This window comes from Nyctereutes procyonoides, unplaced genomic scaffold, assembly GCF_905146905.1.
Source record: "Nyctereutes procyonoides isolate TBG_1078 unplaced genomic scaffold, NYPRO_anot_genome, whole genome shotgun sequence".
NCBI lineage: Eukaryota > Metazoa > Chordata > Mammalia > Carnivora > Canidae > Nyctereutes > Nyctereutes procyonoides.
The window spans coordinates 4,945,013-4,962,005 of record NW_026575129.1 but is presented as its reverse complement, the minus strand read 5'-3'; the positions used below and the strand labels follow the sequence as shown (position 1 = coordinate 4,962,005).

Genomic DNA, 16,993 nt, shown 5'->3' with positions numbered 1-16,993 from the left:
GTAAGAAGAAACTGAATCCTCAAGGTAATTCCAAAATTTGCTGCTAAATACTAATTATTTTGGGTAAGTATTTCCTTAAACTCTAGGGGAAAAAATGCTTTTCCAAAACTAGGCAATCAAGTTGTGGCTTTAAAAGAAATATGCAGCCACATTTGGAAAACAGATTGGCATTTTCTCAAAATGTTAAACATAGAGTTATATCCAGTAATTCCACTCCTTGGTTTATGAAATGAAGGAAAAATGAAAACATATGACCACAAGAAAACAAAAAGCATCATACATAATAGCCAAAAAGTAGAAGCATCCCAAATGTCCATTAACTGATGAATGGATAAACAAAGTAGCCTATATCCACGCAATGGAATATTATTCTGATATGCGAGAGCTCGGTTCTTGTCTCATGGAGTCGAAGAATGAATCTCGTGGACAACAGAGAGTGAGCAGAGCGATAGAAGTTTATTAAGCAGAGATACAGAGAAAGCTCTCAAAAGTGAGAGGGGTCCAGGCAGGGTTGCCACTGAGGGCTTTTATGGTCTTTTATAGGAAGCTGACCAGGGAACTTGGTAAATTTCTTATCAATATCAGAGTGGATTTTTAGAAGAAACATGGTGGACTTGTAACTATCATAATAAGATATTTTTTTTATAAATAAGAGCCCAAACCAGGGGTTTCCTTCTCTCTGGTTAGTATCCCCTCCATATTTCTCTACATCTGCGATTTCTGTGACTCCTAAGTAGCCATTAAAGGGAAATACTCCCTAACATCTTGGAGCTAAAGAGCAAGGTTTATTTTGTCTGTTTTTACTGTCTTCTCTGTTTTCTTGGGATGCGTAGGAGCCTGACTCTCGGGCCTTGCCCCTAACTTGTTCCTACATCAATTCCACAATAAAATGAAGAACTGATGTATGCTACAACATGGATAAAGTTTGAAAAACAGTATGCCAAGTGAAAAAAGCCAGAAGTAAAAGGCCACATAATTCCATATGTGAAATTTCTGGAATGAACAAATTCTTAGATAAAGTAGGTTATTTCCTGGAAGGGGATGAGAGTGAGGAATGACTGCTAATGGATACGGAGTTTCTTTTCTTTCTGTTCTAAAAGTAGGTAGTGGTGATGGTTTTACAACTCTGACTATACTAAAAATGTTTCCAAATTCTGCATATTAAAAGGGTAAATAATACGATATATGATTTATATCAATAAAATATTTTTAAGGCTTTGGAACGAAAAATTAAATATATTTTGCCATAGTGCTCTAGCTTTGATAGCATCTTTAAGAAATCCAGAATTGGGGCAGCCCCGGTGGCTCAGCGGTTTAGTGCCGCCTTCAGCCCAGGGTGTGATCCTGGAGTCCCAAAATCAAGTCCCACGTCGGGCTCCCTGCATGGAGCCTGCTTCTCCCTCTGCCTGGGTCTCTGCCTGCCCCCCCCCCCAAATAAATAAATAAATAAATTCTTTAAAAAATATGTTTTAAATTGTCTCCAGCCCATAAAAGTTATCTGACATTTCATAGTATGATTTTTTATGGTCTCACTATTCTCCACAATAACTGAAGCTTTCTTCTCTCCCCTCCACTCACACACTTAGTATAACAAAAACTTAAACTTACTGACCTGGCTTCTAATACCTACTCTGGTGCCTATTAACGTTGTGGCCTTAGGTTTTATTAACTTTAAGCCTTGCTGAACCTCAATTTCCTTATCTACTAAGTGGGATTAATAGTGAGAACTTCTTAGGGTGATTTTGAAGATTAATTGAAATTTTATGTATTAAATTTCTGGCACACAGTATACTCTCAATATCAGCTCCTACTCTCCCAACCTTTGCTATTTCAGCAAAGTTACCTTACTTTATATCTTACAGAAAATACATTAATGGCAGCACAGTGAACAGGCTTATGATTTCTTTGTTACTCTACCATACCACTTTGCTCTTACTTCCCTCAATCTTGAGACAAAAATCCCCTCCTCTCATAATCAGAACCCTCCCCTTGCCCCACCACTTTATTCTAGACTCCCAGTTTCTCCTGTTGTCAAGACCTTGCTCTACTGTCCTACCATTTACAATTTTAAATCTCACCACAGGGACGCCTAGGTGGCCCAGCAGTTTGGTGCCTGCCTTTGGCCCAGGTTGTGATCCTGGAGACCCGGGATTGAGTCCCACGTCGGGCTCCCTGCTCTCTGTGTCTCTCAAGAATAAATAAATAAAATCTTTAAAAAAAATAAAAATCTCACCACGGATTACTTTTTTTTGTTGTTTTTAGATTTTATTTATTTATATATTCATGACAGACACAGAAAGAGAAGCAGGCTCCATGCAAGGAGCCCGATGCGGGACCCGATCCCCAGAATCCAGGATCAGGCCCTGAGCTAAAGGCAGACTCTCAACCACTGAGCCGCCCAGGCGTCCCACACCACAGATTACTTCTGCCTTCAACTTTCTTGGAGCTTTGTGTTAAATAACTTCAGTGACTTAAGTACAAACCTTAGTAATATCTATGATCATCTGTCACTTCTATGTTTTGCACATGTTCTTATCTCCTTTGATACTCTCTGCTAAGGGATCTTTCTCCAAGGAGTATTCTTCATCACCACACCCAGAAGATGCATCACCTCTGCCCATCTAGCATCCTCCACATATCCCCATTGCATGTCCTTTTTACATTATTACCACTGCTAAGAAATTTTCTACCTACCATTGGTACAGGGAGTGCTTTTCTTTTTATCTCTATTCCCACCATTTAGCATATCCCCTAGCAAAGCAGGGCTTCAGAAATTTTCACAGAATGAATGGTCAATAGGTGATTTACAAAAATAGGATCATCCTGTTTTGTAACCTGCCTTTTTTCCCCCATTTTATATATTAAAAGATTATTTTTTTTAAGATTTTATTTATTCGAGCGAGCACAGGGCATGGGTGAGGGACACAAGGACATAGAGAAGCAGGCTCCCTGCTGAGCAGGGAGCCCAGCACAGAGCTCCATCCCAGGACCTCTGGATCATAACCTGAGCTGAAGGCAGATTGCTTAACTGACTGAGCCACCCAAGCACCCCGAAAGATTAATATCTGTAAATACTTTTAGAGGCTGCATAGAATCAGTTATGAGTATGGAGCATACTTGAACCAATTTTAAATAGTTGGAAGTCCCATTTTAAAGACTGAGTTTGGAAAGGTCTTAAATTGAACATTTATTTTGAATTTTGGTTAAGATGTAATTCTAGTCTAGGGTTTTTTGTTTTTTAGTAAGCTTTCCCAATAGTCTCTAGGGAAATTGAGCCAGAATTTCATCTGTCCCATCATCATTTTTCACATCAGGCATAGTGGAAAAGGATAATATTTATGTGATACCATGAGGAAATTAAATGAGACTGCTCAAGGCCAGAGGACACTGGTCTTACAGCTCATTTACATTAGACCACACCATCCTGAGGTCTGAGGGGACTAGAATATGACACCTTTATAGCCCATGAGGACCAGTTGAGAATCTATTGTCTATGTAGGAAGTTGCAACTCAGACTCCAACATCACGCTGCTGGAGTTCACATCCCAGGTCCACCATTTCCTAGCTCTGTCACCACCGGCTATTTACCCCTCAGCCTCCATATCTATAAACAGGAATAAAAAGTACAGACACAGGACTGCTGGTGACGTTAAGTGGTACGATATATGTAAAGCCCTGTCTGATCCCACTATTGGGGAGAGCAAGTGAATAAATACTAGATATTTTCTTTATACTACAACTATCCATCAAGTAAAAAGCACCCTCTTTTGAATAGGGCTTTTAAGGAGAAAGATGGAGGGGCACAGGGGTGGCTCAAGCATCTGCCTTTGGCTTAGATCGTGTGCCCAGAGTCCTGGGATCAAGCCCGTTAGGCTCCCTGCGCAGTGGGGAGTCTGCTCCTCCCCACCTACACCTGCTCACACTCTCTCTCTAAAATAAAAAGAATCTTTAAAGGAAAAAGAGAAGGTTGGAAATATCACTGTAGCGCCTACTCTGTGCGTTATCTTTTCTTAATCCTGCCAACTCTCTGAGAGAATTCAAGACTCTTGAGTTTGGGGATGCCTGGGTGGCTCATCCAGCGGTTGAGCGTCTGCCTTCGGCTCAGAGCGTGATCCTGGAGTCCTGGGATCGAGTCCCGCGTTGGGCTCCCTCGTTGGGCTCCCTGCAGGAAGCCTGCTTCTCCTTTCTGCCTGTGTCTGTGTCTCATGAGTAAATAAATAAAATCTTTAAAAAAAAAAAAAGACAAGTTTGAAACAACGTATCAAGCATGTCCACCTGTTTCCGACTGTATACAACCATATAACTTTTGTCAGGAAATGTAATCTCTGTTAACTTGAGATAAATATAGGAAGGAAATTTAGCAATGAAATAAGTCACAGTATTAAATGCTTGCTATTCTATTTACTATGTTAGTTTCTAGGATAGGTGCTTTCACATAGGACAATGAGCTAATGAACTCAAACATTAGCTCAACTTTTTGCTTATTTTTTTCTATTTGTCTTGGATCAAAGATTTCCTGTGAAACTTATTTCTAAACTGCTAAGTAGCAACATTTTGCAGGAGCATTTTCTCCATGTCCTTATAATGACTAAAATCTGAAACAGGGATGCCTGGATGGCTCAGCGGCTCAGCGGTTGAGCATCTGCCTTCAGCTCAGGTCGTGATCCTAGGGTCCCGGGATCGAATCCCACATCAGGCTTCTTGCATAGCTTGCTTCTCCCTCTGCCTGTGTCTCTGCCTGTCTCTCTCTCTCTCTCTCTCTCTCTCTCTCTCTCTCTCTCTCTGTGTCTCTCATGAATAAATTTAAAAAAAAAATCTTTAAAATCTGAAACAAATCCTGTATTTTCCTTTTTCAGACACACTACAAAAGGGCAAAGAAGTAGTCCTTACCTGAAGTCCTTGCACCATTTCAAGCCATTGTTCCACAGTCTACACAAAATGTTTACCCCATTTATTTGAAGTCCACACTAACATTTATACCACCTTCTAAATGATTTTGCTATAAACCCGCCACCTTCTAGGATGTCTCTTCCAGTTCTCATATGTCAATTCTTAAGTCACTGTTTTCCATAGTGCCCTGACTCCTCTCATTCTTGACTTCAGCATCCTCAATTACTAAAACCACTTTGAGTCTATTTCAGTCATATCTAGACTTTATTAACTAGACTATCTTCTCCCTGAGTTCAAATCTGTTTCTTAATTCTGCCCCTACACAGTCTCGTCCAACTTAGTCACTGCAGCTGCCCTGACATCTTAGAGAATCCCTTGGTTCATTTAACCTCACCTTAGCCTCCATATATTTTCCAGTTTTTAGTAAAAATATATTCTTTGTACTCTTAACTCCTTTAGAGATGACAAAGCATGAAATAGGTAAAATATCTCTCAGGGAGGTAGGGAGGAGGCAGCCAAGAGAATGAATAGTCTCTATTAGTTCTAGATTAATCATTTTTATAGCTACAAGTTCAAAGGCAGTTACATAATTTTTTTAAAGCATCAGTCTAAGAACTTGACATTGAATTATAATTTCTCTAATTACAGTAAAAGCCAAGTTCTGTGTCTTTCTTCATTTATAAAGGGCTTCATTCCCAACCCCCCCAGAAAAGACAGTTGTAGAGGTAGGAAGAGAGTAAGCTGAATATTTAACCCTGAAATTAATTAACTCTTGTTTGGTTTTTTTGAAGGGGGGATGCAGGCAGAGAAAGAATCTCAAACAGGTTCCATGCCCAATGTGGAGCCCAATGCAGGACTCCATCCCACAGCTCTGAGATCATGACCTGCGCCAAACTCAGGAGTCAGACAGACATTCAGATGCTTAACCAATTGAGCCACCCAGCCACCCCTTCTTTGGATTTTTAATTACAAAAAATAACATGCTCATTTATTAATACTTCATCCATTTCTACATTGGTTGAAACATGAAAAGTCTTTTACTCATTCCCCATTCATCTTGTATTAACAGTTTGAAAATCATTCCAGGGGCACCTGGGTGGCCCAGTCAGTTGAGCGTCTGACTCCTGATTCCGGCTCAGGTCATGATCTGAGGGTTATGAGATTGAGCCCCGCATTAAGGCTCTGAACTGAGCTTCGAGCCTGCTTAAGATTTTCTCTCCCTCTGCCCATCCCCCTTACCGTGGCACTTAGGAGCACACTCCCTCTCTTTAAAAAAAAAAAAGGGAAAAAAAAATCATTACATACTACAGTCATTCAAGCATATTCTCTTACGAGAGTACAGCAAGAACCTCACAGTAGATATACGTATACTCACCACATAGATTCTATCATTAACGTGTTTTACTATGCATGTTTTACCATCCATCCATACATCAGTTGGTCTTGTTTTATCCTGCATTTCAGAGTAACTTGTAGACATTAGTATGTTTCCCCTTAAATACTTAGCATACATATGATTAACTAGAGTTCAGTATTTCATTAGTTTTACTCTTTTGAGGTAAGTATCATATACAGTGAAGTGTACGAGTCTTTCTTTTTTATTTTAAAGATTTTATTCAGGGATCCCTGGGTGGCGCAGCGGTTTGGCGCCTGCCTTTGGCCCAGGGCGCGATCCTGGAGACCCGGGATCGAATCCCACGTTGGGCTCCCGGTGCATGGAGCCTGCTTCTCCCTCTGCCTGTGTCTCTGCCTCTCTCTCTGTGTGTGTGACTATCATAAACAAATAAATATTTAAAATAAAATAAAATAAAGATTTTATTCATTTCCTCATGAGAGACACACAAAGAGAGGCGGAGACACAGGCAGCGGGAGAACCAGGCTCCCTGCAGGAAGCCTAATGCTGGACTCAACCCCCGGGGCCCCAGGATTACACCCTGAGCCAAAGGCAGATGCTTAACCACTGAGCCACCCAGGTGTCCCTGAAATGTACAAGTCTTAAATGTACTTTTGCTGTTTTAACAAACGTTTGCACCTATATAACCCCATGTCAAAGAGAACATTACCCTAACCCTTCAAAAGTTCTCTGATGCCTCTTCCCAGTGAATCTTTTACCCTATCTCTCCAGAGACAACTACTCTTCTGATTTTTTTTCCACCATAAATATTACAAGACACCAGAAGTGTTCCTGTTTTTCACTCATTGTGGGCAATACATACACACATGGTTTCAATTATTGATCATAGGCCATATGATTTTTAGTTTTTTTGTAGAAAGAATTCATATTTATGACTTTGGTTTTAGAATTACTTATTCCTATTCAGATTAGTTGACTAATAAGAACAAGTTTTATAGAAATTATTTGTAATTCTTTTTTTTTTTTTTTTTTTTTTTTACCTTAGGGAACCTCCACAAGGAGCTCATTTTCTTGCCAAAAGTCTGGATGATGCTTTAAAACTTACTGAGCAACCAGAATTAGCAAATAAAGTGGACATGGTTTGGATAGTGGGAGGCAGTTCTGTTTATAAGGTAAGTAAAATTATAAAGAAATGTTCTGCCTCACTTTCCTTCAGCTTCCCTGCCTTCTGAACTTGAAAAAAATTAAGCCATGAGCAGAGGAAGCACGTTATCCCTCCCTATTGTTAGCTAGACATAATGTCAATTTGAATTACCCATTTTAGATACTCATGAAAAGTAAATAAAAACAAAAATTTTTTTTAAAACATAAAAGTTTTAAGCCTATTCAGTTTATTTTCAATTCAAAATAGTTGATGTTTCTAATTTAAAAACACTCTAAAAAAATAAAGTAAAAACATTCTAAATCCTTCCCTTTATTTTTTTTTAATCCTTCCCTTTAGAATCATATTTGCATTGTTTTCTACTCCCTGGATATGCCCTAATATGCCAAATTATTCCCCTTTTATCAAGGATTTATATATGTCCTTACTGAGAAAGGGTTGGGGTTCTTGGTTTCTGTATACTGACTAGATATCTATGAATTTTTTTAAAAAGCAGAAAACTTTCCCTAACAATTTTTATATGAGGGCATGAGAAAAGTATTATTTCATAATATAAGGAAAAGCAGATAAAAGAGAAAACAGTCCTTACTCTTTTTTTTTTTTTACGCTTATCATGCCATGCATTCATAGGGAATGGTTTCCAGCAGCTTAGGCTCCTTTCCATAGGTTCTCACAAAGTGTGCTTCCCTGGGTATAACAGACTGGTGCTTCAGTTGTACCCAAATACCTTTCTCTTTGGCTTCTTTCGTTTCCTGATTATTTCCTTTCACGCCCTTACAAAGGTATCTCAGCTCTTGAGTGCTTAATATGCTGAATATGTACATTAATTCTCTTGGCAAGAATCTTTCTTGCCCTTATTTTTCTTTTTTAAGATTTTATTTCATTTATTCATGAGAGACACAAGGAGGCAGAGACACAGGCAGAGGGAGAAGCAGGCTCCATACAGGGAGCCCAACGTGGGACTTGATCCCAGGGCTCCAGGGTCATGCCCTGAGCCAAAGGCAGACAGATGCTCAACCGCTGAGCTACCCAGGCTTCCCTCTTTCTTGCCCTTAAATTGTTTGTTTGCAACATTGCCAGCAGCATGCTTGGTAACATTGTAAACTCTTCCAGTTTTGCCATGGTAACATTTGTGGGGCATTCCTTTTGGAACAATGCCCATTCCCTGGATATCCACAATATCTCCTTTCTTGTAGATTCACACATATGTGGCCAAAGGAACAACTCCATGTTTTCTAAAAGGCCTAGAGAATAGACAGCAGATATCTCTCCTCTTTCCCTTGGTCACTTTGGTATATTACTGGAAGGTGGAGGCTCCAGCCCAAAGCTGTTTTGGTTTTTGGGGTTTGGTTTTTTTTTGTTTTGTTTTGTTTTGTTTTGTTTTGTTTTGTTTTGTTTTGGTAAAATTTTATTTTTAAGTAATCTCTGCACCCAACATGGGGCTCAAACCCACAACTCTGATATCAAGAGTCACATTCTACAGACCAAGCCAACCAGGTGCCCAAAATACTCCTTTTTTTTTTTTTTAAGATTTTATTTATTTATTCATAAGAGACACACAGAGAGAGGCAAAGACACAGGCAGAGGGAGAACCAGGCTCCACGGAGGGAGCCCGACGTGGGACTTGATCCCCGGGTCTCCAGGATCACGACCTGGTCCAGAGGCAGGCGCCAAAAAGTCATTTTTTTGTTTTGTTCAGTATGCGTTTTGATTTTTTTTTTTTTAAGATTTCATTTATTCATGAGAGACACCGAGAAAGAGGCAGAGACACAGGCAGAGGGAGAAGCAGGCCCAGGCTCACTCCCTGAGCCAAAGGCAGACACTCAACCACTGAGCCACCCAGGTGCCCCAACATTTTGAATGATTTAATACCATGTTCACTTGAAAATATATTTTTTTAATATTTATTTTTTATTTTTTTTAAGATTTTATTTATTAATTAATGAGAGAAAGAGAAGCAGAGACACAGGTAGAGGGAGAAGCAGGCTCAGGCAGGGAGCTCGATGTGGGACTCTGGTTCTGGGACTCCAGGATCATGCCCTGGGCCGAAGGCAGATGCTCAACCACGGAGCCACCCAGGCGTTCCTAAAATTAAATTTTTAAATTTTATATATTAAAACACATTATCAAAAAATAATAAAACACATTATCCCTGTTGTTAGCTATACATATTTAGCTTAAATTTTTATATGTAACTTTATATATATGTAAGTTATAAGGAAGTAGAAATTACAACTGATAATTTTGCATTACCCACCTGCCTCACATCACAATAGCATGAGGAACATTTAGGCTTATCTTCCCTGGGACCAGCCTGTTTTTGTAAACAAAGTTTCATTGGAACACAGCCATGCCCACCAGTTTAATATTATCTATGGCTGCTGTTACCCACAAAGTAAGAAAAAAAACCATATGGTCCACAAAGCCTAACATATTTACCATCTGACCCATTACAGAAAAGGGTTGCTGTATAGCATTTACTTAGATACAGATTTTCAAAGCTTTTTTCAAAGCTTCTATGGCTAGTCTCATTCAGTTTCTCTATTTTTTTTTTTTAAGATTTTATTTATTCATGAGAAACACAGAGATGTGTGAGAGAGAGGCAGAGACACAGGCAGAGGGAGAAGCAGGCTCCATGCAGGGAGCCTGACACGGGACTCGATCCCGGGACTCCAGGATCACCCCCTGGGCCGAAGGCAGGGGCTAAACTGCTGAGCCACCCAGGGTTCCCCAAGTTTCTCTAACTTTTGATACAGTAAAAATTGGTAGAACATTTTTTTGGTTGGGGCAAGAGAATAAATGATTTAATATGCGTGGTATAAAAAAACAAAAATAAAAAACAAAATTTGTTCTATGCCCTTATTTGGAATTTCAAAGATAATACGCACTTAAAATTATGTATATGTGTATATATATGTATATACTTATTTTTTTTTTCTATAAGCTATTTGAAAATCAAGGGTTATTGCTTTCTTAGAGATGCAACTCATGACTTTTCATTAGAATTTTAAGATACTCATTTGAGGGCAGTTTTTTCTTTTCTTTTTTTTTTTTTTTTTTAAGATTTTATTTATTTAAAAAAAAAAGATTTTATTTATTTAGGGACACCTGGGTGGCTCAGTGGTTGAGCGTCTGCCTTCAGCTCGGGGCATGGTCCTGGGGTCCTGGGATTGAGTCCCACATCGGGCTCCCCGCAGGGAGCCTACTTCTCTCTCTGCCTATGTCTCTGCCTCTCTCTGTGTGTCTCTCATGAATAAATAAATAAAATCCTTTAAGAAAAAAAAAGAGAGATTTTATTTATTCATGAGAGACACAGAGAGAGAGAGAGGCAGAGACATAGGCAGTGGGAGAAGCAGGCTCCATGCAGGAAGCCCGATGCAGAGCTTGATCTCAGGCCTCCAGGATCATAACTGGAGCCACAAGCAGATGCTCAACTGCTGAGCCACCCAGTTGAGCCACCCCGGTGTCCCAAGGGCAGTTTTTCTTTTCTTTTTTATGGTGAAAAAAAATTTAGATTTAGATTGATAGTCAGCTGGACTCAGTTTAGATGATCCTAATTTTGTTGGCAACACCCAAAGCATCATAGTCAGGAGTGAGTCGAACATATGCTTTCTTCTCTCCATCAGGCCTGATCAAGGTGTTGACCTTGGCCACATCAATGGCATAGAGCTTCTTCACAGCCTGTTTGATCTGATGCTTATTGGCCTTGACATCCACAATGAACACAAGTGTGTTGTTGTCTTCTATTTTCTTCGTGGCTGACTCAGTAGTGTGGGAGAACTCGATGATAGCATAGTGATCAAGCTTTTTGCTCCTGGGGGTGCTCTTTAGAGGATATTTGGGCTGCCTTCAGAGACGCAGGGTCTTGGTCATCAGAATGTAGGTGACATGCGGATCTTCCTTTTTTGTGTGACTGTGCATGCCTTTCAGCACTGCTTTCTTAGCTTTCAAAGCCTTTGCTTTGGCTTCGGCTTTGGGAGGGGCAGGGGCTTCCTTCTTCTCCTTCGGCCCATCTTTGCAAAAGGAAGGGCAGTTTTTCTATAGAAACTATCAGCAGTACCTAGGCAGTAATTAAAAAAGACATTAACAATATAAGGCCAAATAAAAATCATTAGCAACAAGAGGCTAAGAAAGTAAATTACCTACTATCATTGTAACTATCTCCTAAGAAGCGGAAGCATTATTAAATTCTATGCAAATGTACTAAGTGTGCCCTTGGGGTTTTCAATGATGAAAATCTCAAGAAATTATACTATCTTATCCATATATACCTATGCAAATTTTTCAAGAACAACTAGATAATTTACAGCTCTTAATTCTTAAACAACTACCAAAGAAAAAAGGAATACTGAATGCTTAAATGAAAAGAGTTCATGTAAGTAAACTAGAGGCCAGAATATGTTTAAATTCCCTCTCGTAATTATTGCTAATGATTAGTCCCATTCTCGAAATATCCTAAAGAATAGGATATTTAAACAGCCTTCTTTGTGGGCACCTGGGTAGCTCAGTTGGTTAAGTGTCTGCCTTCAGCTCAGGTCATGAGCTCAAGGTCCTGGGATTGAGCCCCACATCTGGCTCCCTGCTCAGCAGAGTCTGCTTCTACCTCTCCCTCTCCCTCTGTCCCTCCTCATGGCTCATGCTTACGCGCACGTGCTCTTTCTCTCAAATAAATAAAATCTTAAAAAAATAAAATAAAATATTTTTAGTAAATAGATAAATAAGTAGCATGCTTTGGACGTAAAGATATGTAGCATGTCTCTAATACCTAGTATAAACTGTATAATCAAACAGAAACCTTAAAAGTTTCTATTTCTTTTGACAGATAAATTAGGAAATTGATACCTTTTGTGTTTTTTCAAAGGAAGCCATGAACAAACCAGGCCATCTTAGACTATTTGTGACAAGGATTATGCATGAATTTGAAAGTGACACATTTTTCCCAGAAATTGATTTGGAGAAATATAAACTTCTGCCAGAGTAAGTAAAATGCCACTAATATGTCTGAAGCATTTTGGATTTCCTACTTAAGAATTATAGAAGGAGGGATGCCTGGGCGGCTCAGTGGTTGAGCATCTGGCTTTGGCTCAGGGCGGGATCCTAGAGTCCCAGGACCAAGTCCCGCATCGGGCTCCCTGCATGGAGCCTGCTTCTCCCTCTGCCTGTGTCTCTGCCTCTCTCTCTGTGTGTCTCTCATGAAGAAATAAATAAAAAAAAAAAAAAAAAAAAAAGTATATCTCTTCAGATTGAATTTGGATTAGTTATGTGTTATATAGACAAATAGTTTAGGAATTTTAGTAAATCTTGATTTAACAAACTTGGGAATGTTGAAGTTTTGGGGGTTTTTTTAATATTTTATTTACTTATTCATGACAGAAAGGCAGACAGAGAGAGAGAGAGAGAAAGAGAGAGGGAGGGAGAGGGAGAGGCAGAGGGAGAAGCAGGCTCCACGCAGGAAGCCTGACATGGGACTCGATCCCAGGTCTCCAGGATTACACCCCAAGCTGAAGGGGCGGGGGGACGCTAAACCGCTGAGCCACCGGGGCTGCCCGGGAATGTTTAAGTTTTAATCATCTTACTGACAACTAGAGAGTAGTCATTAGCTCATTCTACAAGATCTGTGCTTAGCATCAGACATTTGTCTTAGGCACTAGGGAAACACTGCTTACCAAGGCAGAGGTACTGCTCTCTAAGATTAGATTTTTTTGTAGTAGAGCAGGAGGGTAGCAAATGATAGATAAACATCAAGAGAGTTGCTATATGGAGAACTGAAATACTGTGATGTGGTAAATACTGTATTGTCTGAGAAGTCCTCTCTGAAGAGTAGTATCTACGCTGAGATCTAAATAGCAAGAAGCCAGCCGTGCAAACAGCAGAGAAGACCATTCCAGAAACCAGAAATAGTGTAGACACCAGAGGGCGGGAACCAGCGTGGTATTCTCCCTGAGGCTGAAAGCCACTGTGAGCCTTGTAAGCAAGGGGGAAGCCAGAAGGAGTCAAACCAGGGGCAGGTTTAGAGGTTTTGAATAGAGAGTAATATTGTTCCAGCTGTTTGTGGAGAACAGACTTGGGATGGGGGAAGGATGGCAAGAGTGAAGCTGGGAGAGCAGTTGGCTGTGAGAATTGAAGAGAAAGAATAAGAGATTTGGATAGTGGTAGAGATCGAAAGAAGAGGTTATATTTGTTGTATATGGGGTTGTGATTTTTAACATGAAACTGCCTGATTTTGAAGACTCCTAGCATTTTAGTTTAAAGGCACTTTTTTATATTTCAATTAAAAAAAATTAAAAAGGACTTTTCAGCTGTTAGCTATGAAGAGTAAAAGATTAACCATATCCACACTTTCAGATTAGGTTTTAACACATTCTTTCAGATATTCTCAATTGAATCCAGTCATTGTTCTTTGAGTGTGAGTTTGTTTTGGAAAGTACCTCCTAAAAGGACATTCAAACCAAGTCTGAATAAGTGAATGGCCAAGCTTTAAAATAAGTCTATAGAGTAGTCTGGGGTTTTTTTGTCGTTGTTTTTTTTTAAGATTTTATTTATTTCTTCATGAGAGTCACAGACAGAAGGGCAGAGACACAGTCAGCGGGAGAAGCAGGCTCTCCCTATGGGGAGATCAATGTGGGATTCCATCCCAAGACCTGGGGATCATGACCTGAGCCACCCAAGTGTCCTTATAGAGTAATAATCTTAAATCTAATGAAGTGTGTGATTTCCTTGGCTTTTAACTAGCTCTAAAGAAAACTGAAATTTTTAAAAACTCTAAAAGTTTTCTTAAAAGCTGAAATACAGGGTTTTGCTTAGTCCCCAAAGGTGACCACATAGAAAAATCACACTTAGTGATTTTATATGTATTTATAAAATCAGTTGTGTTTCTTTGTCACATCTTACATATTTTCTCTTGTATTGCTTAGGTTGCTGATTCTCACATTATATGAATATTGATAGGTGCTGTCACATTTCTGTCTTTCTCTTTGCTGGTAAGAGAAAGATTACTGTATGAATTTACCTTTCCAAATCCTGTTGCTCTCCATCAGACCTCTTTCCAAAACTGACCCTCGAGGATCTTTGATAACTTAAAATATTTCTGGCTCTCCGGCTCTTAGAACTGAAAATCTTTACTGAGTAATGATTCATACATCATACCCATTAAAAGTATATAATTCAGTGGTTTTAGTATATTCACAGAGTTGTGCAGCCATTACTACACGGATCCATTTGAAGAATTTTGCTATATAAGCAGTATTTATTTTTCTAAACTGCGAGCATGTGGTATCTTTCTACTTATTTAGGTCTTCCTTAATTTCTTTCACCAGTGCTTTTTTGTAGCTTTCACTATGCAAGTATTACACTTCATTATTAAGTTTATTCTTACGCGTTTTATTCTTGTTGATGCTATTATAAATGGAGCTGTGTTCATCATTTTATCTCCAAACTGTTCATTGGTAATACATAGATATACAATTGATTTTTGTTTACTGATCCTGTTATCGTGCAACTGTGCTGAACTCATTTATTCTAATGTTAGTAAATTCCTTAGGATCTTCTATATGCAGGATATATCATTTACAAACAGAGGTAGTTTTACTTCTTCCTAATCTGCATTTTTAAAATTTCATTTTCCTACCTAATTGCTCTGGTTAGAACCTCCAGTGCAATTATGAATGGAAGTGACAAGGGTAAGACATACATTTATTTATTCATGAGAGACACACAGAAAGAGAGGCAGAGACATAGGCAGAGGCAGAGGGAGAAGCAGGTTCCATGCAGGAAGCCCGATGTGGGACTCGAACCTGGGTCTCCAGGATCACACCATGGGCTGAAGACAGATGCTTAACCGCTGTGCCACCCGGGCTCAGTTGATAACTTAAGTATCACACAACAGAACCAGAGTCAGATACAAGTCTGATTAAAGCAGATGTTCCTCCCCCTCACCTGGAGCATATTGGGGGTGTGGCCGACACAATACTAAGGAAGTACAAGATTTGGGTTGGAGGGGCAGCCCTCGTGGCTCAGCGATTTAGCACTGCCTTCAGCCCAGGGCCTGATCCTGGAGACCCGGGATCGAGTCCCATGTCGGGCTCCCTGCGTGGAGCCTGCTTCTCCCTCTGCCTGTGTCTCTGCCTCTCTCTCTCTCTCTCTCTCTCTCTGTCATGAATGAATAAATAAAATCTTAAAAAAAAAAAAAAAGATTTGAGTTGGAGATAAGAGTGGTTAGTGGACGGACCAGGTATCAAGCCCTGAGCCCAAGGCAGAGACTCAGCTGCTGAGCCACACAGGCGTCCTCCTGGGTTTTCTTTTTTTTGCTGGTGGTGGTGTTTTACAGTGGGAAAAAAATTTATTGTGTTGAGAATACAACATGAAGCCTACTCTCAACAAAATTTTAATTATATAACAGAGTGTTGTTAACTGTAGGCAGTGTTACACAGCACATCTCTAGAACTTAATCTTGCACACACTTTCTTCCTTTGAACAATAACTCCATTTCCCCTTTCCCACAACTCCTGTAAACCACCGTCTACTCTCTGTTCTTAGGACTTTGACCTTTTTTTTTTTTTTTTTTTTTTATTTATGACAGTCACAGAGAGAGAGAGAGAGAGAGAGAGAGAGAGAGAGAGAGAGAGAGAGAGAGAGAGGCAGAGACACAGGCAGAGGGAGAAGCAGGCTCCATGCACCGGGAGCCCGACGTGGGATTCGATCCTGGGCCTCCAGGATCGCGCCCTGGGCCAAAGACCGGCGCTAAACCACTGTGCCACCCAGGGATCCCGACTTTGACCATTTTAAATACTGTGCTATTTGTTCTTCTGTGACTGGCTTATTTCACTGAGCATAATGTCCTCCAAGTTCATCCATGTTGCTGCATATGGCAGTATTTCCCTCTTTTTTGAGACTGTATAATATTCTATTGTATGTATAGACCACATTTTTTATCCATTTTTCATCTGTTGATGGGCATTTAGGTTGCTTAGCTATTGTGAATTAGGCTGCAGTGAACATAGGAGGGCATATATCTGTTTGCAATCCTGATTGTTACCAAAAAAAGAAATCCAAGAGATAACAAGTAATGGTGAGGATATAGAGAAATTGAAACTCTTATACTTGTTGATGGGAATGTAAAATGATGAAACCTCTATGGAAAACAATATAGAGGTTCCTCAAAAAAATTAAAAAGAGTATTAACATATGATCTAGCAACAACTCCATTTTTTGGTGTATACCCAAAGGAGGGCCTGGTTTTTTTTTGTTTTTTTTTTTTGGTTTTTTTTTTTGGTTTTTTTTGGAGGGCCTGGTTTTGAATTGGAGGACGGAAGAAACACAGAGCTAAGTGAGAGTTAGAAAATATCAGATAAACAGTGATGTCAGTAAGGACACCTGGGTCGCTCAGTGGTTGAGCATCTGACTTCAGCTCAGGGCGTGATCCCGGAGTCCGAGATCAAGTCCTACATAAGGCTCCTTGAGGTGAGCCTACTTCTCCCTCTGCCTGTGTCCCTGCCTCTCCCTCTGTCTCCATAAATAAATAAATAAAATCTTTAAAAAAAAAAAAAAAGCAATGTCAATAAAAGAATTGTAAGTCCCTGGGAAATGAG

General features: G+C 39.7%; 1 protein-coding gene across 5 annotated transcripts in view; it reads left to right on the top strand.

The window, feature by feature from the left end:
* DHFR (dihydrofolate reductase) overlaps nt 1-16,993 on the top strand; it is a 29,195-nt gene that overhangs the window by 4,292 nt on the left and 7,910 nt on the right. For 4 of the 5 annotated variants that reach the window (XM_055342297.1, XM_055342294.1, XM_055342296.1 and 1 more), the window contains 2 exons: nt 7,290-7,416; nt 12,268-12,383. In XM_055342297.1, coding sequence (XP_055198272.1) covers nt 7,290-7,416; nt 12,268-12,383 — 243 coding nt within the window. The remainder of the gene's footprint in view (nt 1-7,289; nt 7,417-12,267; nt 12,384-16,993) is intronic. The other variant, XM_055342298.1, reaches the window with a different exon arrangement.